We start from the raw sequence: 20019 nt of genomic DNA on the forward strand, positions 1-20019 counted from the left end.
GCGTCAGACATAATATCATCCAAAAGGACTATATGTCATGGTGATGGGCAATTTATTTAATACTAAGTGATTCTGATAAGGGCGGCACGGTGGCGCAGTGGGTAGCGCTGCTGCCTCGCAGTTGGGAGATCTGGGGACCCGGGTTCACTTCCCGGGTCCTCCCTGCGTGGAGTTTGCATGTTCTCCCCGTGTCTGCGTGGGTTTCCTCCGGGCGCTCCGGTTTCCTCCCACAGTCCAAAGACATGCAGGTCAGGTGGATTGGCGATTCTCAATTGGCCCTAGTGTGTGCTTGGTGTGTGGGTGTGTTTGTGTGTGTCCTGCGGTGGGTTGGCACCCTGCCCGGGATTGGTTCCCTGCCTTGTGCCCTGTGTTGGCTGGGATTGGCTCCAGCAGACCCCCGTGACCCTGTGTTCGGATTCAGCGGGTTGGAAAATGGATGGATGGATGATTCTGATAAATATCTATGCAGCTAATATGGATGATAGAGATTTCATATAAAATGCATTTATTCCTAATGTGAACACTCATAAAATTATAATGGCTTTAATTCTGTTTTAAATCCAGACCTGGATAGATACAGCGGCGATAACATCTAATACGGCCAAAATAATTACACAGTTTACAATGGATTGTCAGAAGCACAGAGGTTTTTAAATCCTAACCAAAGAACATATTCCTCTTTCACACAAGTTCAACATTGTTACTCAAGAATTGATTTCTTCATAGACAATAATTTTTTGCTCATTATCAAATCTTGAAAGTATGACACAATTGTTATCTCCAATGACACCCCTCTTATCATGGAGCTTAAATCACTATGCCCTACACACTCATCTCATAGCTGGCATCTTAACCTCTTGCCATTAGATGATGGGAACTATACAGAATTCATATCCAAGCAAAGTTATTATTTTCAAGAGACAAATTAATCCTCTGAGGTCTTTGCAGGAATAGTCTGGGAAACTCTGAAGGTATTTTTAACACAACAGATTATTTCATATCTCTCTCACAAAAATAAATTGGAAACCAAGAATGTGTCTGAGTTAATCATTGAAATTACCAGAACAGTTCTAGAATACACCAAGTCTCCAAATGATGCACTTTATAGGAAAAGAAAGAAATGGAACACTCATCTTTAAATCGCAACATAATTGTTATGAACATGGAGAAAAGGCCAATAAGATTTTAGCTCAACAAATTTAAAACCAGGAAGTCCGCAATACAATAACAGCAATTATCAACACAGATGGAGATAAAATCCTTAATCATCAAAATATAACCCACACATTTACAGAGTACTATAAGTCTTTATATTCTACTCAGTCTAAGGAAGATAAGACACAATCTAATGAGCTTTTGTCTGATTACAGATACCACAGCTAGATTACTGTTAGTGCTGTGGAATTGGATAGACCTCTGACATTCTCAGAATTACTAGATGCTATAAATTCACTTCAAAGTGGGAAAGCAGCCAGTCCTGATAGCTATCTTGTGTAATTTTATTAAAAAAAATTCAAATAAATTAGCTGCACTATTATTAGCAATGTTTATAGATGCTAAAGACGTCAAAATTCTACCTCAGACTTTTTGCCAAGCATTACTTTCAATCCTTCCTAAGAAAAACAAGGACTTACTGCAATGTGCATTATACAGACCAATCTCACTCCTGAATAATGACGATAAGATACTCTCCAAAGTTTAGGCTAGAAGGATTTAGAAAGTGTTTCCTTCTGTAATGTCACAAGACTAAACTGGATTTATTAAAGGCAGACACTTAACCTCTCACCTTCAACATGTGTTTAATATAATATATTCAGTCATTAAAACTAACACCCTGGAGATCTCACTATCTTTGGATGCAGAAAAATGATTTGATATGGTTTAATGGGACTACCTATTCACCATGTTGCACAAATTATAGATTCAGCCCAAACATATGTGCATGGATCAGACTACTCCATACTAGATAGATAGATAGATAGATAGATAGATAGATAGATAGATAGATAGATAGATAGATAGATAGATAGATAGATAGATAGATAGATAGATAGATAGATAGATAGATACTTTATTAATCCCAATGGGAAATTCACATAGTCCAATAGCTTCAGTTTGTATTAACAACATTTTTTCAGATTACTTGAAACTAGAACATGGTACTCAACAAGGATGTACCCTATCACCATTGCTCTATGCAATCACCATTGAACCACTGGCTGTTTACTTTTGAAATGCATCAGAGATAAAAGAGATGCTAAGCCTTTGGCAGGTAGGTTTTTGATACATCAAATCAGAAATAGTTGATGAAGGTGAATAATAATTTCATATGTCACAATGAATGTTTTAATTTCACCATGGTGCAAGGCATTATCTGGAGATCTATATAGGGCCCCATAATCTCTTAAAACATTAAGATAGGCTTATTGCACCATTCCTTTTCCTATAGTAGTCTTGATCTTCTGGTAAAGCATCAATGACTGCCATGTGAGCCTCTTTTCTAAACATTACCTCCAGCACTTGTTGTGATTAGTCCACAAAATAGGAGGGCATTAGAAAATTCTCAACAAAACTGAAATAACATATTGTATAATTTATTATTAATTGAATTATATAGATCTCTTCACTGAAGGCACTATCAGAGCACTGTACCATTCACAGGTAAATGCAAATATAAACTTTGCAGATTACTAATTACCAATGAAGACGTTATCAACGTCTATAAAACAAACAGAAAGGAAAAGACCACAAGAATATCTAATAAAGGAGGAGAAACAAACTAACAAATAAATAATTAAAGAATATCAAATTATATATATACAGTACACCCTCAAAATTTGCGGGGGTAACGTTCCTAGAGCACCTGCGAATTGTGAAAAACACACAATGGCTATTTTTATAGTTTAAACCCTAAATATGCCCCCAAAACATTTTAATTTAATTTCAAACTAAGCTTAATACATTACCTAAAAAAAAGAATGTAAAGGTAAACCCGTATACTGCACAGTACTGTACTGCTATGTCTCCCGCAGTGCTAGAATGTAAAATACCGATGTTACCGCTATATGTACTGTAATTCATGCAAGCGCGTTTTCATTGCCAGAATTCTTAGAAGGTGCAGGGCCTTTCGGCGGCATCTTGAGGCTTTAACTCTTAAACTGCCACATACTTGGGTGTTAATGCATCCCTGGGCGCCAAATACTTTTTTGCTGCACTTTAAGTAAACGTCACAATTCACAAAGAAAAAGTGAAATTTTAATGGAACACTTTTTTCATGCAAAGAGCATCACAATTACTGCAACACTGATCATTTTACACACTGCTATAATGAACTGTAAAAACTATTTAAAAAACTACTGGAACAATATGTACAAGGTGCAGCTGACGCCATGGATGAAACTCAGTAAATCACTGAGCCAACTGCGCTTGAACTGGCTGCACTCAAGCACACAGTGGTAAGCGCTGATGCTTGCAGGTTAGTCTAATGCAGCAGCTCAATCCCAGAGACAGTCAGGCTGCAGTGATGCAGGGTGTCACGTTTGGGTCACAGAATTGCACAGAAACACAGGAGATTGTAGAGACAGGAACTTTATTCAAACACTTCAAACAAACATGTCTCTTTCAGAAGTAAGCTCAGTATGCAGTTAGTTATCGATTAAAAGAATAGGCAAACATCATAGGGGAGCACAACAGGAGCGGGACCCACAACAGGAGCAGATGATGTCTGGGGGAGGATAGAGAAACAAAGCAATCAGCCAAAAAGGACAGGTGCTGTTCAGGCTTTTAAGTATGTGTAGCGTTGCGCAACAAGCCGCAAGTAAGGCCAGCAAGTAAGGGAGCAATGTGAAAGTAGTCTATCAGCGTTTTTTAAAAGGGGTTCTTTGAGAAGTGTCTGTCTTACATGGGTGCGTTCAGCCCCCCTGCTCATAAAGGGCTGGCAGTGGTCATGAGCTAGCTGCTCAACGAATGTATAGCACTGACTGATCAGCTCCTGCGTGCTTGCAAATGACACTGGGAAATGACTATAGCCGGTTTTGGCGGTTTAAGGGTTAAGAGGAACAAAATGGAAAACACAAGAACACTCAGCTGGGGATGCATCACAGTCAATCAGTAGCAAGGAGAAATGAATAACGCTGTAGCGGTCTGGTGCCGCTAAGATTTACACCGTCGAGAAGAAGGCGATTTATTTATTTTTATGGTGGAGATTCCAGGGACGCACCCAGCCTTGGCTCAACCCGCATACACTCATAAACAGAGACAAAAACAAAGCAAACCGGTAATCAAACAGCAAATAAAGAATGTAATGAAAACAAATGAAATAAATGAAAACGATACCACCTCTGTTCCCCTTACGGCGATTACACATTAAATACAACAAAGCACAAACACAACACACAGAGTAAATTATGAAAAACGTTCATGAAAAATAGCAACGGATGAAATGTAATGATGAAAATAGATAGTCCAGAGATCCACACATTGAATGGGAATGTAAAGATAGTCCTACCGCTAGTACCTGAAATGGTGAAGACGGGTGGATGGGTTCAGGAGCGCACATTTCTTTGCAGAATGGCCATGGCAATGTCAATTAACAAGGCCCAGGGACAGACACTCAAGTTGGCAGGGGTTGATCTTAACTCACCATGCTTCTCGCACGGTCAGCTTTATGTAGCTTTCTCCCAGGTTAGTTTCCAAAGAAACCTATATGTCCTCACCCCGATAGCAAAACCAAAAATATTGTATATCAAGAGGCCCTGTTTGTTCAGTATCATGGTTTAGGGCAGTGGTCCCCAACCTTTTTGACAGCAAGGACCACTTTATTAGATGCAAATTTTTCCACGGGGGGGCGGGGGGGGCAGTTTTATACACAATTTACATAACATTTCTATTATTATTAAGCAGTTCGCATATGTTTGCAACCCGAGATTTTTCTTCTTTTTTTGCATATAACAAAGACATATGCTTTGCATTTGCCATTCCAACAGATTGCACATCACAAACATTAACACTGTTATTGTTTTTTTCGTGTCTGCCGTTTCTATAGGAGGGTGACAATGAGTTAAATTCCAATGGATGTTTTTCAAATGTTGACAATCAATAAGCAAAAGGTATCACTGAAAACCACAGAAAACAAAAACAGCAAAAAAAAAAAAAACAGTACGAGGAAAGTTCGAAGAAAGAATTTTTTTTTACAATGTTTCTGTTTGGGGATCGTTGTGCAAAAGTGCACATCTGAGCTGCGACCACAGATCTAATTGCTCTGTGGATGATTCATTCAGGCATTTGAAGGTCACTTCGTTGTAATGAAAGCATCTGCTGAATGTACTTCATAGTAACGCGATTTCTATAGACTCGTTCTGAAAAGTCTGAGTGAGTCTCCATTGCCGGCAGTTCTCTCGCGGCCCGGCTGTCAGACGGCTGCGGCCCGGTAGTGGGTCGCGGACCGGTGGTTGGGGACCCCTGGTTTAGGGGAAGGCTACAAAAAGCTATCTCAGAGGTTTAAACTGTCAGTTTCATTTGTCAGAAATGTAATCAGAAAATGGAAGGCCACAGGCACAGTTGCTGTTAAACCCAGGTCTGGCAGGCCAAGACAGATAGATAGATAGCTAGATACTTTATTAATCCCCATGGGGAAATTCACATACTCCAGCAGCAGCATACTGATAAAAACAATATTAATTAAATGAGCAATAAAATCGCAGTGCAAGTTAAAAAGAAAAAAATGCAAGATGGAGAGTGTAAAGCAGGTATAATAGACAATAAATTTGTATAGTGTTAACGTTTACCCCCCCGGGTGGAATTGAAGAGTCGCATAGGTGTGGGGGAGGAACGATCTCCTTAGTCTGTCAGTGTACATAATACAGGAGCAGCATATGTGCAGAATTGTGAGAATGGTTACAGACAACCCACAGATCACCAAAGACCTGCAAGAACATCTTGCTGCAGATGGTGTATCTGTACATCGTTCTACAATTCAGTGCAATTTGGACAAAGAATATCTGTATGGCAGGGTGATGAGAAAGAAGCCCTTTCTGCACTCACGCCATAAACAGAGTTGCTTGTTGTATGCAAATGCTCATTTAGACAAGCCAGATTCATTTTGGAACAAAGTGCTTTGGACTGATGAGACAAAAATTGAGTTATTTGGTCATAACAGAAAGCGCTTTGCATGGTGGAAGAAGAACACTACATTCCGAGAAAAACACCTGCTACCTATTGTCAAATTTGGTGGAGGTTCCATCATGCTGTGGGGCAGTGTGGCTATGAACTAGCCACACTGTCCCACAGCATGATGGAAACCTCCATCTGGGACCCTTGTTAAAATCGAAGGTCGGATGAATTCAGCCCAATATCAAAAAATTTTTCAGGATAATGTTCAAGTATCAGACAATGACCCAAAACACTGTTTGAAATCTACAACGGTATTCATGTAGAGGGAGTAGTACAATGTTCTGGAATGGCTGTCACAGTCCCTTGACTTGAATATCATCAAAAATCTATGGGATGATTTGAAGCAGGCTGTTTATGCTCGACAGCCATCAAATTTAACTGAACTAGAAGAATGGTCAAAAATACCTCCATCCTGAATCCAGACACTCATCAAATGATATAGGAGGTGTCTAGAGGCTGTTATATTTGCAAAAGGAGGCTCAACTAAGTATTGATGTAATATCTCTGTTAGGGTGCCCAAATTCATGCACCTGTCTAATTTTGTTATGATGCATATTGCATATTTTCTGTTAATCCAATAAACTTAATGTCGCTGCTGAAATACTACTGTTTCCATAAGGCATGTCATATACTAAAAGGAAGTTGCTACTTTGAAAGCTCAGCCAATGATAAACAAAAATCCAAAGAATTAAGAGGGGTTCCCAAACTTTTTCATATGACTATATATATATATACATATATATAATATACAGTAATCCCTCGCTATATCGCGCTTCGACTTTCGTCGCTTCACTCTATCGTGGATTTTATATGTAAACATATTTAAATCTATAACGTGGATTTCTGCGGACAATGGGTCTTTTAATTTCTGGTACATGCTTCCTCAGTTGGTTTGCCCAGTTGATTTCATACAAGGGACGCTATTGGCAGATGGCTGAGAAGCTACCCAACCAGAGCGCGTATTACATATTAAATACAACTCCTCAACCATATTGTGAGCACGGGGGCTGTTCGCACCCCTAGAGGATACGGCCGCTCCTCAAAAAACGCTGAAAGATTACCTTCACATTGCTCTCTTCCTTGCTGGGCTTACATATGGCTGCTTTATCAAGCGATATGCTTCCCGCACTGTGCTTTGCATACTTAAAAGATCAAACAGCATGTATTGATTTTTGATTGTTTGCTTTTCTTTCTCTCTCTCTCTCTCTCTCTCTCTCTCTCTCTTCCTCTGACATTCTCTGCTCCTGACAGAGGGGGTGTGAGCAGGGGGGCTGTTCGCACCCCTAGACGATACGGACGCTCATCTAAAAATGCTGAAAGATTACCTTCACATTGCTCCCATCTGTGCAGCTGCTTTGTCAAGCAACATGCTTCCCGCACGGTGCTTCGCATACTTAAAAGCTCGAAGGGCACGTATTGATTTTTGATTGTTTGTTTTTCACTGTCACTCTCTCTCTCTCTGACATTCTCTGCTCCTGACAGAAGGGGTGTGAGCAGAGGGGCTGTTCGCACACTGGCCTAGAGGATATGGACACTCCTCTAAAAAATGCTGAAAGACTACCTTCACATTGTACATCCTTGCAGCTGCTTTGTCCGGCGGTGCTTCGCATACCTAAAAGCCAAACAGCCCTATTGATTTTTGTTTGCTTTTCTCTCTCTCTCTCTCTCTCTGACATTCTCTGCTCCTGACGTGCACTCCTTTGAAGAGGAAGATATGTTTGTATTCTTTTAATTGTGAGACGGAACTGTCATCTCTGTCTTGTCATGGAGCACAGTTTAAACTTTTGAAAAAGAGACAAATGTTTATTTGCAGTGTTTGAATAAAGTTCCTGTCTCTCTACAACCTCCTGCGTTTCTGTGCAAATCTGTGACCCAAGCATGACAATATAAAAATAACCATATAAACATATGGTTTCTACTTCGCGGATTTTCACCTTCGCGGGAGGGTTCTAGAACGCAACCCCTGCGATCGAGGAGGGATTACTGTATATATATTAAAGGGCACAAACCAAATCCTTAGATACCAAAGAAGCAGAGTCATTTAACTAAATCATAAACAATAACCCAAGCCCTAAGTCAATTAAAACAAATGAACACAAAATACAGGTAGTATTGTCTGCTTGACAATGTTTATGAAATAGATGAAAACATAGCATTCTATAGTTTATGCCTACATTTTGTAACATTTATTACTAAAATATGAAAAAGTTTCTGTTTTAACACTGTGTTTACACAGATTACTGTAGAAATGGAACACACATGAAATGCGTGTGTTCCAAATAATGATCTATTATTTCCACTCTAAAACTCCACTTCACTCCCAGATAATCAGTCAAGGCATGAGCTGGGAGATGCTCATGCACGTTCTAAGTCAGTGGGGGGATGGAATATCCGGCTGCTTGCAGCTTGTTTTTATTGACACATTTAGAGGACAAAGGACGCTGGCGGAGAGGTGCGAATGGTTTTAAGGTGGGCCGGATCTATGAGTTTTTTCGTAGACTGGTAATTCTAGTGTTAAGCAAAATGAAAAATTGGGCTAAAGAACATTGCAGCTAAGTATGCTAATGCCACAGCAAAAAGGCTGTGGAGTGTGATTTTTTTTGTTTTACAGCCCACAGAGGGGATGACTGGACCTGACAAGACCAACTCTAATAGTGCCCAAGGCAGATCAATATGTCTGTAATGTAAATAAGACAACAGTATGGCAGTAGTGGAGGAAATAAAAAATACAAAGAAAAATCTCAACAAAGGACAATATGTCATGATAACCTGTTGATATTAAGACCAATGCCAATGTTCTGGTCTTTATTAAATAACAACAATAATAACAATTGTCTCAAACCTACTTTATCAAATTTTATTCTGTGGATGCCACAGTTTATTTTGGCAGAATCAGGCACAAGGCAGAAACCCACTCAAGAAAGGGCACCAGTCAACGACAGAGCCTTATCATGATTGAACGATTCTATGTCTAGACATTCTACAAGCCTCCCTATTTCAGTTTAAAATTGTTTTTTGATCTTAATTTTTAAGACTGTTGTGAAGTCTGCTAGTGATCATTATGTTTATAGATTAGATTAGATTAGATTAGATTAGATTAGATTAGATTAGATACACTTTATTTGTCCCCAAAGGGAAATTAAAACTTTACTGAAAGTCAGAAAAAAGGAGAAGAAAAAAGTATATATAAAAATATTATATTAAACAAACAATTCAAGCATACATTAGAACTTCTGATTTGGGTAATGAAGAGATGCTGATGTTAATAACAGGCTTGTTGGTGGCAGTAAAATAGAGAGTATTGTCAAGATGTAGCACAGGTTTATATTTAAAGGCATTAACATTTCAATACAGCAGGTCCAGCCTGCTGTGTCCACAAAACGAAAATGCAGTTAGAAGTCTGTTCCATCCAAAGTTGCCTGGTTGAAGACATCAGCATTCAGAAAGATTCATTGTCAGAATTTTCACAACGGATGGAATCATGTCTTTAATGGGGATAAATTCAGAATGCTTTTCCAAACTGGAGATCACATATTTCAGCTTTAATTGTAATGTGCTCGCTTTTTTAATACATCTTCTTCTCATACGTCCTCAGTCCTCTCCCTCCTCCTTTTTCCACCAGATTATATCAGATGTAACCCGTTCAGCATTAAATAGCATCTGAAATAGGTGGCTGAGGCCGGTCCTCTATAACACACAACATGCTACAATACCTGAACTCGCTGTAACTTGCCATGAGATGTGATAGTCCTTTCAATTTAAAAAGTGATCAAGGCTCGTCAGTATTTAATTGTTTCCATTTCTCTTTGTTCTCGTTCTGGATCTTCACCCTTGACATCACTGACCAAACTGTTCCTTTGATATGGTGTGAGATTCAGTACCTTATTTGGTGGTAGTTATCCCACTGCTCAGCTGTGTACATCAATATTTCATATACCCCCTATATGTTCCTAAAAGTCTATTACATTCAAAGACCCTGCACATGAGAACACAGTTGTAAATGTGTTAAGTGTAAATTTCACACAAATATTACGTTTTTCTTCACATGGAATAAACTACTATGTAGTGTGGTAGACAGTAGGACTCTAGTGACCTTCAAAACTTGGCTTTATGTTATTTTGGAGGAGTTATGTGGATTGGATTGGAGATTTTTGTTGGGTTGAATGGGCTGTTCTAAATCTTTCTAATATTGTAATGTTCTAATATTGTGGATATTAGGTAGCCATTGACTCCTCAGTGCTCCTTGGTGCTCACCATGTGACATCTCTTGCAGATGAGTTAGCAGCTCATTCACTAGGCAATTGAGAAACTCTGAAGCACAGGTCAGCAATGACAGCAGCATATCCTCAATTTAAAAATTCATTAAAAATAGGGAGTTATAGTAACAAGCCAGAAGCTAAATTTTAATATTAATTAGTAACAAAAAAAAACCTTTTACCAAAGTTAAAAAAAGACGAAAAAAGAGAAAATTTCCGTGAAAAAGGCTGCGTGGTTTCATGCCGAAAAAAGAAGTTTACCACAGCTAGGTTCTGTAAAGTTTTAAATTTCACCTTGGGGACCATGTGATTGTTGATGCTAACTTACATACAATTTGAATCACTGCTTCTCAATTTATCTATTTTTAAGCCTAACTAACTTAATGGTAAGCCTTACTTATTCTCAGTTCAGTATTTCACTGACTTATAAATGAATGCCTTATAAATCAGTCTTTCCCTATGTGTATGAACAACATACAATAATTATGATTTGACAATTAATCATTTGTCTGAAGTAAAGGTTGAGGTCTTAAAAAGCACCATTTAATCTGTGATAGTTTTCTGGGTAAACATTGTTGGGGCTTTAAGAATATACTAAGTGCACATGCCTTCTTTGTTGCATTCTGTGACTATATGTTCGAATGCCAATGTAAATTCAGCAAGCACAAATGTTAAAATCTAGTAAAGTGTAAAGAAAAATAAAAACACAAATTTTGGTTGTAAAACTGTAGGTAGCCTATTGATGTTGGTAACTAGATGTCATGCCTTTGCCCTATTGAATTAATATTAGACTTGTTTAGAGATGGCATTCTATTCCTGGTCTCATGGAATTTTCCCCTGGTGACCTGGTGTCTCCAGAGCTCTTTATTGTGCATTGTGCTATGATCCGTGCAGGTGACTCATTCAGGCTGAGAATCTGTTATTTAAAAAGCTGTGTGTTTCCTTTATCTGTGTATAAAATAAACGATTTAGAAATTAAAAATATTATACTATCCAATTTTACTAATAATATTCATTTATATTTAGTAAAAAATAGTGCATCCCTTCTTAGCTGTAAAAAATAATAATTTCTGATCTTTTATGTTTTAATTCTTAATTATTGAAGATTAATTGGTATGTAGAGGTAAGTGATTTAGATACAATAAGGTATTGCTGTAGGGGACAGAATACATTTGAGAATGAGTTTCACAGAACTGAGCAAAATAGCCAATACATTTTTGACTGCAATTCTGTATTATCTGGAACCTTTTAATGCACTTTTTATTTTGTAATACTGGCTTTCTTCTAATACATGATTAATGAAAATAAATTCTTAACATTAATTTTTTTTTTATTATCGGCATGTTTATAACGAGTTTTGGCTGAATTAGACTATTTTTCTTTAGTTTTTCTTGGTGTTTGTTCAAGATGATATTGGGCATTGCTTTAAAAGAACACTGAACATGAACGTTTTGAGTTGCCACATTTGAAAAAGAGTAATTAACATGGTGAGGTACAATAACACATTTTTGGCATCTGTTTATATTTTTTATAATTGTTGTTTCAGTGAGCACTTCTTTTACAAGCATTCCTATTTCTAAAGTATTTAAAGTTAAAATTATTGCAGAATATGTTGCCTATTATAATATTGTGGTTTTGAAAGTGAAAAAGTTCATCTGGACTGTTGTAGCTTTATGGAAATTTGAAAGATGTTGCTGACCTAATGTTTGATTAAATTGTTTTGACTAATCAGTTTTATTAATTATTATATGTTGTGCTCATTTAACAGTGAAGATTGGCATAAAATATTATATTATAAAAAACAAAATTAATGCAATAGTATTTTGTTATCTTTACACTTCTGTATCTTTTTCAGGTACAAAGCTATTGTCAGACCAATGGACATCCAGACATCCCATGCCACAGCAAAAATATGTATCAGAGCTGTGATGATATGGATTTTCTCCATGACTCTTGCTGTACCAGAGGCAATATTTTCTGATCTTCATACATTCCATGTGATGGACACTAATAAATCATTTGTCAGCTGTGCACCGTACCCTCACTCAGGCGACTTGCACCCAAAGATTCATTCAATGGTGTCATTTCTTGTTTTTTATGTAATTCCTCTCTTCATAATATCAATTTATTACTATTATATTGCAAAGAATCTGATCAGGAGTGCATATAATATACCCGTGGAGGGCAACATTCATGTTCGAAGGCAGGTAAGTATATTAAATGATTACAGCCAAAGAGTAACTGTTTATGTAATGAATTATGTTTTAATGTGATCAACTGATGATGTTTAAACTAATAAAAGCTAATTAATTGAAGGAAAAATAATACAAGAAAATCTAATGAATTATTTGTATTATCAGCTTTACATTTCTACCTCTTTCAGCTTGGCAGTTTTAATAAAACAAATATTGCAATAAAAGATAAATGAGGATTGACTTTAGAAAATCATCTTTCTGAAAGAGGCCTACAATCAATACATTATTTCTACTTTTACTGTATGTTGACTTGCCTGAGCTATATTATATAAGCTGATATCAGTTCATGTGGCAGTTACACTCTGTTGAGCATATTCAGCATTAATCTTTGTGATACACCATCTATTTCAGCGTATTTTGTAATGAAAGTAGAAATAAAATGTATTGAGGTGTCAAACTATATAATCCTGAATGTCTGCAGTAATTTCATATTTTCATTTCAGCCACTTAATTAGTAACCAGTTACTGCTGCTAATTTAACATTCTTTTTTTTATCTTAATTTTCCCTTAACTAGTAGCCTAACAATAATGACATGCAAAGTCAGTGAACAAATGACCAGGTAATACACGGGTCTTGAGCTGTCCTGGAGGGTCGCCATTTTACTTCGATGTCCTATTTAACTATTAGTGAATCCCATCATTTAATTCTATGGCTTATCTGAGTTCTCATTCTGTGACATCAGTTATTACCAAAAACTTATTTTCTTTTTCTTTTCCAAAGATCACACTTTAAATGTTTAGTGGGCCGTGGTAGAGCAATATTTCTCAGAAATTCAGTTTTCTTTTCAGAAATGTTATTCGGATAGATATTGTATGAAAGACACATGTATAAACTAGATGTAAATTAGATCACTTTGAATCTCATTATTGTTAGGCTGATGGTTAAAGAAATAATAAAATACATAAAATACAACTCAGTTAAAATCAAGGTAATATATTATGTTCTATTAGAATTAGTAATTGATAACTAATGGCGAAAGTGGCTGGGACAAAAAGCTGCAGCCACTGTGGCCAATATTGGTGAGAATCCAATACGAAAATGCCACATAAATGAGGAAGCATCAGACAAGCAGACCCTATAACTTAATGAATAAACATTTAAATAGAAAAAATGTAGGTAATAATGAAGAATGACAGAGGGAGTTCTACTGTCATACAAATCCATTAAACATTAAATGTAGCAATATGAAAGCAGGGATAAATCATGTAAATAAAGAACAAATTAAATTAACAGCTATAAAAAAAGGCACACTGGCCTCCCCAGATCCATACTTCATCTATAAAGTTTTTTTTTAATTTTCCTATCATTTATTTCTGTTTACAATATCCTTTATTACGTTGTAGTTTTGGCTGAAAGTGCCAACTGTTGGAATGCAAAATACACTCCATTTTATACATGTAACAAGCACCATGGAATGGATGAGTTTGAGTGAGGATGTCATGAGTGATGGTGTGGTTATTGCAGACTTCAGTTACACTCTACACTCTATTGTATGATGCTTCTGTACTTTGATTTAAGTCCTAGACCAATAGTCCACAACTTGTGGTTTGGGCTGACTAGTAATACAGTGTGTTTTTATCAAGGACATCTTTTACAATGCAAATAATGCTATATCGATGGTATGCAGACGCTGGTATCTCACTACATCAGTGTCCTGAGTGAGCAAAGTGGAAGTGATTATGCCCTGTTATAAACTGATGCTTTAGCCAGGGTCGTTTCTGACAATCTGTACACTTAAAAATTATATAAATTGATTTAAAAAATGTTCAGAATAACAACCTTAAGAGATAGGGTATATAAAAAAATATAGTTACCCTTCACAATAATAAAAAGAGGGTGACAAAGGGAACAGGAGTAGTAAACATACACATGACAATGTGCCTTTTACTGAATATAATATAGCTTTTAAGCTTTAGTATGAATGTTAGGTCAAGACAGATGTAAGGAAATGTAAGGATTGAAGGGTTTAAAATTATGAAGGGAATTAGTACAGTGGATCGAGACTATTTTAAAATGAGTTAATCAAGAACACGGGGACACAGTTGGAAACTTCTTAAGGGTAAATTTTGTACAAACCATTAGGAAGTTTTTCGTTGCACAGAGAACCATAGACATAATAGGATTTTATGGACTTTCAAACCTAGACTTGATGTTATTTTGGAGGACTTAAATGAAAAGAAATGGTATGTTTTGTTGGGTTGAATGCCCTGCTCTCATCTAGATTTGTTCTAATGTGAAAGAAAAGCAGGATAAATAAAGAATCATAATTTAAACTGGGTAGGATATAAAGAACAATTTTCATGTAAAATGTAAAACAGTGTGCATGTTTTTAAATACGGAGTGTTGCAAAATAGGTGTGGTTTCTAGGTGCTGGAGCAAGATGTCATGGTCAGCTACCTCAAAAATAAAAGGGTGGTTGAAATTGACAAACATCTGAACATGAACTTGGAAATTGAAAGCCACGTCAGCAATTTAATGTGGCTAACCCTCAGACTAGTCAGAGTTCAATGGGTGTTTAAAATTTAGTCATTGGATCAGCTGAAATCTTTTCAGTGATCAGAAACTTGACTGAAGGACCAGTTTTTTGCAATTTTAGCAGTGCACATGAAGTCCTTCTAAATCAGGTTTCTAAATCTACTGAATTAAATAATAAAGAATTTCAGTGGGGTAAAGCAGTAGAGGACTAAATGACAAGATTATTCAAAGTATTAATATTGTATCAATTTTTAAGTTGATACAATGAAAGATGGATCATTGACCTTATTAATCATAATTCATAATCCTGAGGAATGTGGCAGAGTGGTGGCTCTGAGGCTAGGGATCTGCGATTGCCAGTTCGAATCCCGCAAAAGGGACTCTGCTCTGTTGGGCCCTTGAGCAAGGCCCTTAACTTGCAATTGCTGAGCACTTTGAGTAGTGAGAAAAGCACTATATAAATGTAATGAATTATTATTAATATGTTTTGATTGCCTCACTGCTTATGGATCACATGGGAAAAGTATCTTAATTCAAGAATCACAGGTGCTTGTAGTACTTATTTTAAATGACTGAGATTAACCAAACCAGTTTTCATACTGATAGACTAAAAATTCTTCATCTGTAATCTATTGTAAATTCAGACTTCCATTATTAGGATTATACAAGTTCTTTAAAAAAGAATTTTCAGCTTCAGTTACTAGTGGAAGGTCTTCTTCTGGAATAAATTGTGTTTTTTTTACTGTATTCTAATTAGTCACAATGCTTCTTCTTTCTTTTGTTTTTTTTTTTCAACAGATTGAATCCAGAAAGAGGCTGGCAAAAACAGTGCTGGTATTTGTAGGGTTGTTTGCATTTTGCTGGCTGCCAAATCATGTCATCTACTTATATCGCTCTTATCACTATTCGGAGGTGGACACATCTTTATTGCATTACATTTCCAGCATCTGTGCCAGGATCCTTGCTTTTTCCAATTCATGTGTTAACCCATTTGCCCTTTATCTTCTAAGCAAAAGCTTTCAAAAACACTTTAATAACCAGCTATGCTGCTGCAGAGCCAGACTGCTTATGAGGACCCAAAGCACGGGAAGAAGTACAACAAGAATTACCTCTCTAAAAAGTACCAACCACTCTGTTGTAAGTTTCAGCCTAATTAATGGAAACCACATTTGTCATGAGGGTTGTGTATAGCAGCTGCATTAGGTGTCTCAAACAGATGCACAGATTCTGAATAGGAAAATACCTAGAAACTCACATATATGGTTACATGTTATACAAGTTTGTTGCAGGCAAAGAAAAATATTAGCTATATATATGACTGACGGTGCCACATTACCTATACATCTGTGGCCCTGGAGACCTATTAGGTTTCTGGTTCCATTTTGAAGCATTTCTTACATATATTCAAATTCTGATGTTCCTCTTTGTAATTCAGTTCTTGTCTTTTTTTACTCCTGTAAAATTCAACATGGCCATTATTGCTTTCTTCAATTTCTAGTAAACCTGTTTATTATAACTTTGACCAAGCAAGAAGCAATGTATCTCTTTGCTTCCTTCCTAAATCGTTCTTAAGAATTTCTCTAAAACTAATCAATATGGAGGGACATCATTTTTCTATAGTAGTTACAGCTACAATGACCTAGGTTCAAAAAAGTGTATGCATACTCCCTGTGTATACTTGAACATCCTGCAGACAAGTACAAAGTCATTGTAATAAAAATAAAATAAAATAAATATATCTGGAGAACATATGTGTAAGTTGTTTCATGATATGGAAAAATCTGCATTGCATTAAATGAAAGCATTTTGGTTTTTACAAGTAAAACAAGCACTGAACTGGCAGAACTTACAGTAGTAACCGAGAATAAGTCTTTAAGCAGGCATTTTTAATTAAAGAAGGTAATTAGAATCAGTTTACAATTTTAATTAAAAAGCAAGACATGTTAACCACTAAGACTAATTATGGTGGGTGATGACACTGAGTTAACATCTACAGCCAATTGATAAACACAGAAATGTTAAATTATTAAGTGAAAGTATCTATCATAAATTAATCTGTTTGAAATAATGATAATGTATTTATCTCTTTTGGTTTCCATTATATAATTTTTCACACTAGGAGGATGTAAAATAAAACTACACATTATTTTTTCTTACTATTGCAGTTTGAATTCTGTACCCAGTGCAGTTTCAGCTTCCTGGTTTGCCTGAAATCTCACAAACTGTCGCTTACTATTCCAATTATTTGTAAATATAGGATAATTAAGAACTGCTTTTGAAAGCATATTGGATTATTGCAATTTTTTTTTTATCTAAACAGTGTACATATCTTTGCTTCTCAGGGGCCAAGAGGGATAGGCAAGCCAACACATGGCTATGGAATCATGGTGGTGGTATGCCACACTCTTAAAAGTAAAGGTTACAGTGCAGTTATTCAGAGAGATGCCATAAGAGAACCATAATTTGTTCCAAAAGACCCATCCAAATGAAGGTTCCAGAAAGAACATTTATTTAGTTAGATCTGTAACAGACAGTAAATATCCATGAGTAGATGATAACAAATTTGCGATATATCGTTGGGTTCCTGATATTAAAAGGACTTTTGCTTACAATAATACAGGCCAAGTCCAGGTATTACTAATCTATCAGTTTTCTGATAGGTAGCCTACTATACATTAAAGATTTAATTATTAGGAACTTTTTCAAAGCACCAACTTAATATGCAAAGAATGAAATGGCGCTTTGTCAAGCAATGGTTCTATGGGGAACCATGCAATGCAGTAAAAAAATCATACAAAATTGTAAGAGTGTGCAGTCTTTCCTGTGCTAATCTTGTAGCAAAATAAAATCCTAATGTATTCATGATTGATTTTAAAATTCAAATTAGATTGAAGCGTTTATATAGTTATTATGTTATGGTGGTGCAGTATATTTTTGTAGAACAAAATTATGAAGTATTAGCTAGAATAAACTGCATTAAATATCTAGCTGCCATGTTTCCACATCTTATGAAAAATGTATAAAATGTGTTTTGTTAATAGTAATTTATTCTTGATTGGCTGTTAAAACCATTCATAACATTTTACATATTAAATCACAAGATTTGATTTTGTATTTATTTACAGGCAGAGCACAAGACATTTGCTGGAAGAAATTCTATTAAAGCATACTGTATGACTGATTTAACTTAAACCTGAAAAGAACACAAAATGCTTGTATTACTCAACGGGCAGAGCTTATTTTGTTAATAAATTTGTACATTTAAATATACATATACAAGAATGTCTGTTTGGTTATTACAGAAGACATACACTAATACAAGATATGTGGGTACAGTTGTGTTGTTACAAATTTTAATCTGTACAATACTATATGCCTTGACCTTATGTTTAATAAGGCATTAAAGAGTATTATCAATATAATAAAAGATTCTTTTAAACTGCTATAGCCTCTTGCAAAGCAATAACGTCATTCTGTCAATGGAACACAGTACTGTATATTTGGATTTCTATTGCTTGTCTTGTAAAACAAAGCATTTACGTAATTAATCAGAAATTCAAAAATCCAAAACAGATAAACACATGGGAGCTGTTAAAAAGGCAGAAAGACATTTTTTACAATTTCACCAGAAACATGAACAAATAATACACAAGTGCCAAGTTTCTGGAAACACATTGATTTAAATGTTTATTTTCTGGACAAATGGCTGTGCTTGAATCCATTAAAATCGGCTGTTGTACTGTGATATATTTCCTGTGATGAAGTTCATCTGTGAAATGATGTGTATGTTTAGTGCCAGAGGTATTAAGTATATTTTCTTATTTTGAATATGACAATTGCACAATTTTTTTTTCCGTGTATCATTTTCAGTAATATTTATTTAATAAATGTGAATTTCTGTTCAGATGTGGTTTAGAACAGTGAGTTTTACGTTGACTGTAATCTGCTCTTTTGATCTTAAGTTGTGTTTTTTAAAATACAAGTGTTACGAAATATTGAATTGCATTAAATTATATTAAGTATGCTTAATGTGATCTTATTGCTAGGTACTTGTAAATGAAAACAAGTAATTATTTGTGAAAATTAATAAAGTTAATTATATTTATCAGTGAAAAATATTTAATCATATTTTACTTTCAAAAATAAATGCAATGTTTTAAGAATGGCAATCAGTTTTAATAAAATTGTTTGGTACTTTTGTATTTGGTTAAAAATAAAACAGTATCTGTATATATATATATATATATATTTAGGTATTGCATCATGCTATAACATCTACTAAATGAACAATATAAATTTGTTGAATGTTAAATAAAATATTATATAATTTTGGTATTTAAATAACTATGAAGTCCAGCCATTTGCAATGTCACAAGATAAATTATATTTCAATGTTGAATGTAATGAACACTCTAATAAATTAAAACTGCATAAAATATGTACAGGCCTTATCATTTAATCACATATAACTTTACATGAGCAGCTTGGCAGTTCATAGTAAGCTGCTTTCTCCCAGGTCCGGTGTCACGGTTGTGATTCCTTGCTGAGTCACTGTGTGAGTGTGGAGTTGATACCCTTAACGCCCGTGTTAAAAACACCTTTGCAGAGCAATCATTTGTTACATTAATTTGGGTTAGTCAGGTCTAAGAGATTCTTGCTCTCAGCTTTCTACAACAATTTGAGTGTTGGTCTCTAAAGAGTATATGAAATAAGTTATTTTAGTATTAATGATTATTTGAAACTGTTTTTCTTTTGAAGATTTAAAATAAAATGAAAGGTGTACAGGTTGCATTAGGCAGAAAAAGAGTCCTTGCAAGACTGGAGTGGCTTTTATTATCAAAGTGAAAGGATTGGAAGGCCA

The 20019-nt window shown here is 35.7% G+C and overlaps 1 protein-coding gene across 1 annotated transcript in view; it reads left to right on the forward strand.

Annotated features, from left to right (window-relative positions):
- The window catches only part of grpr (gastrin-releasing peptide receptor), a 96557-nt gene extending 77448 nt beyond the window's left edge, over positions 1-19109 (forward strand). Inside the window, exons 2-4 of the mRNA XM_028799797.2 lie at positions 12283-12634; positions 15957-16295; positions 18284-19109. Of these exons, the coding sequence (XP_028655630.1) occupies positions 12283-12634; positions 15957-16295; positions 18284-18349 (757 nt within the window). The 3' untranslated portion in view covers positions 18350-19109. The remainder of the gene's footprint in view (positions 1-12282; positions 12635-15956; positions 16296-18283) is intronic.
- Positions 19110-20019: the final 910 nt, after the last annotated feature.

Source organism: Erpetoichthys calabaricus, chromosome 4 (assembly GCF_900747795.2).
Source record: "Erpetoichthys calabaricus chromosome 4, fErpCal1.3, whole genome shotgun sequence".
In the NCBI taxonomy this organism is placed as follows: domain Eukaryota; kingdom Metazoa; phylum Chordata; class Cladistia; order Polypteriformes; family Polypteridae; genus Erpetoichthys; species Erpetoichthys calabaricus.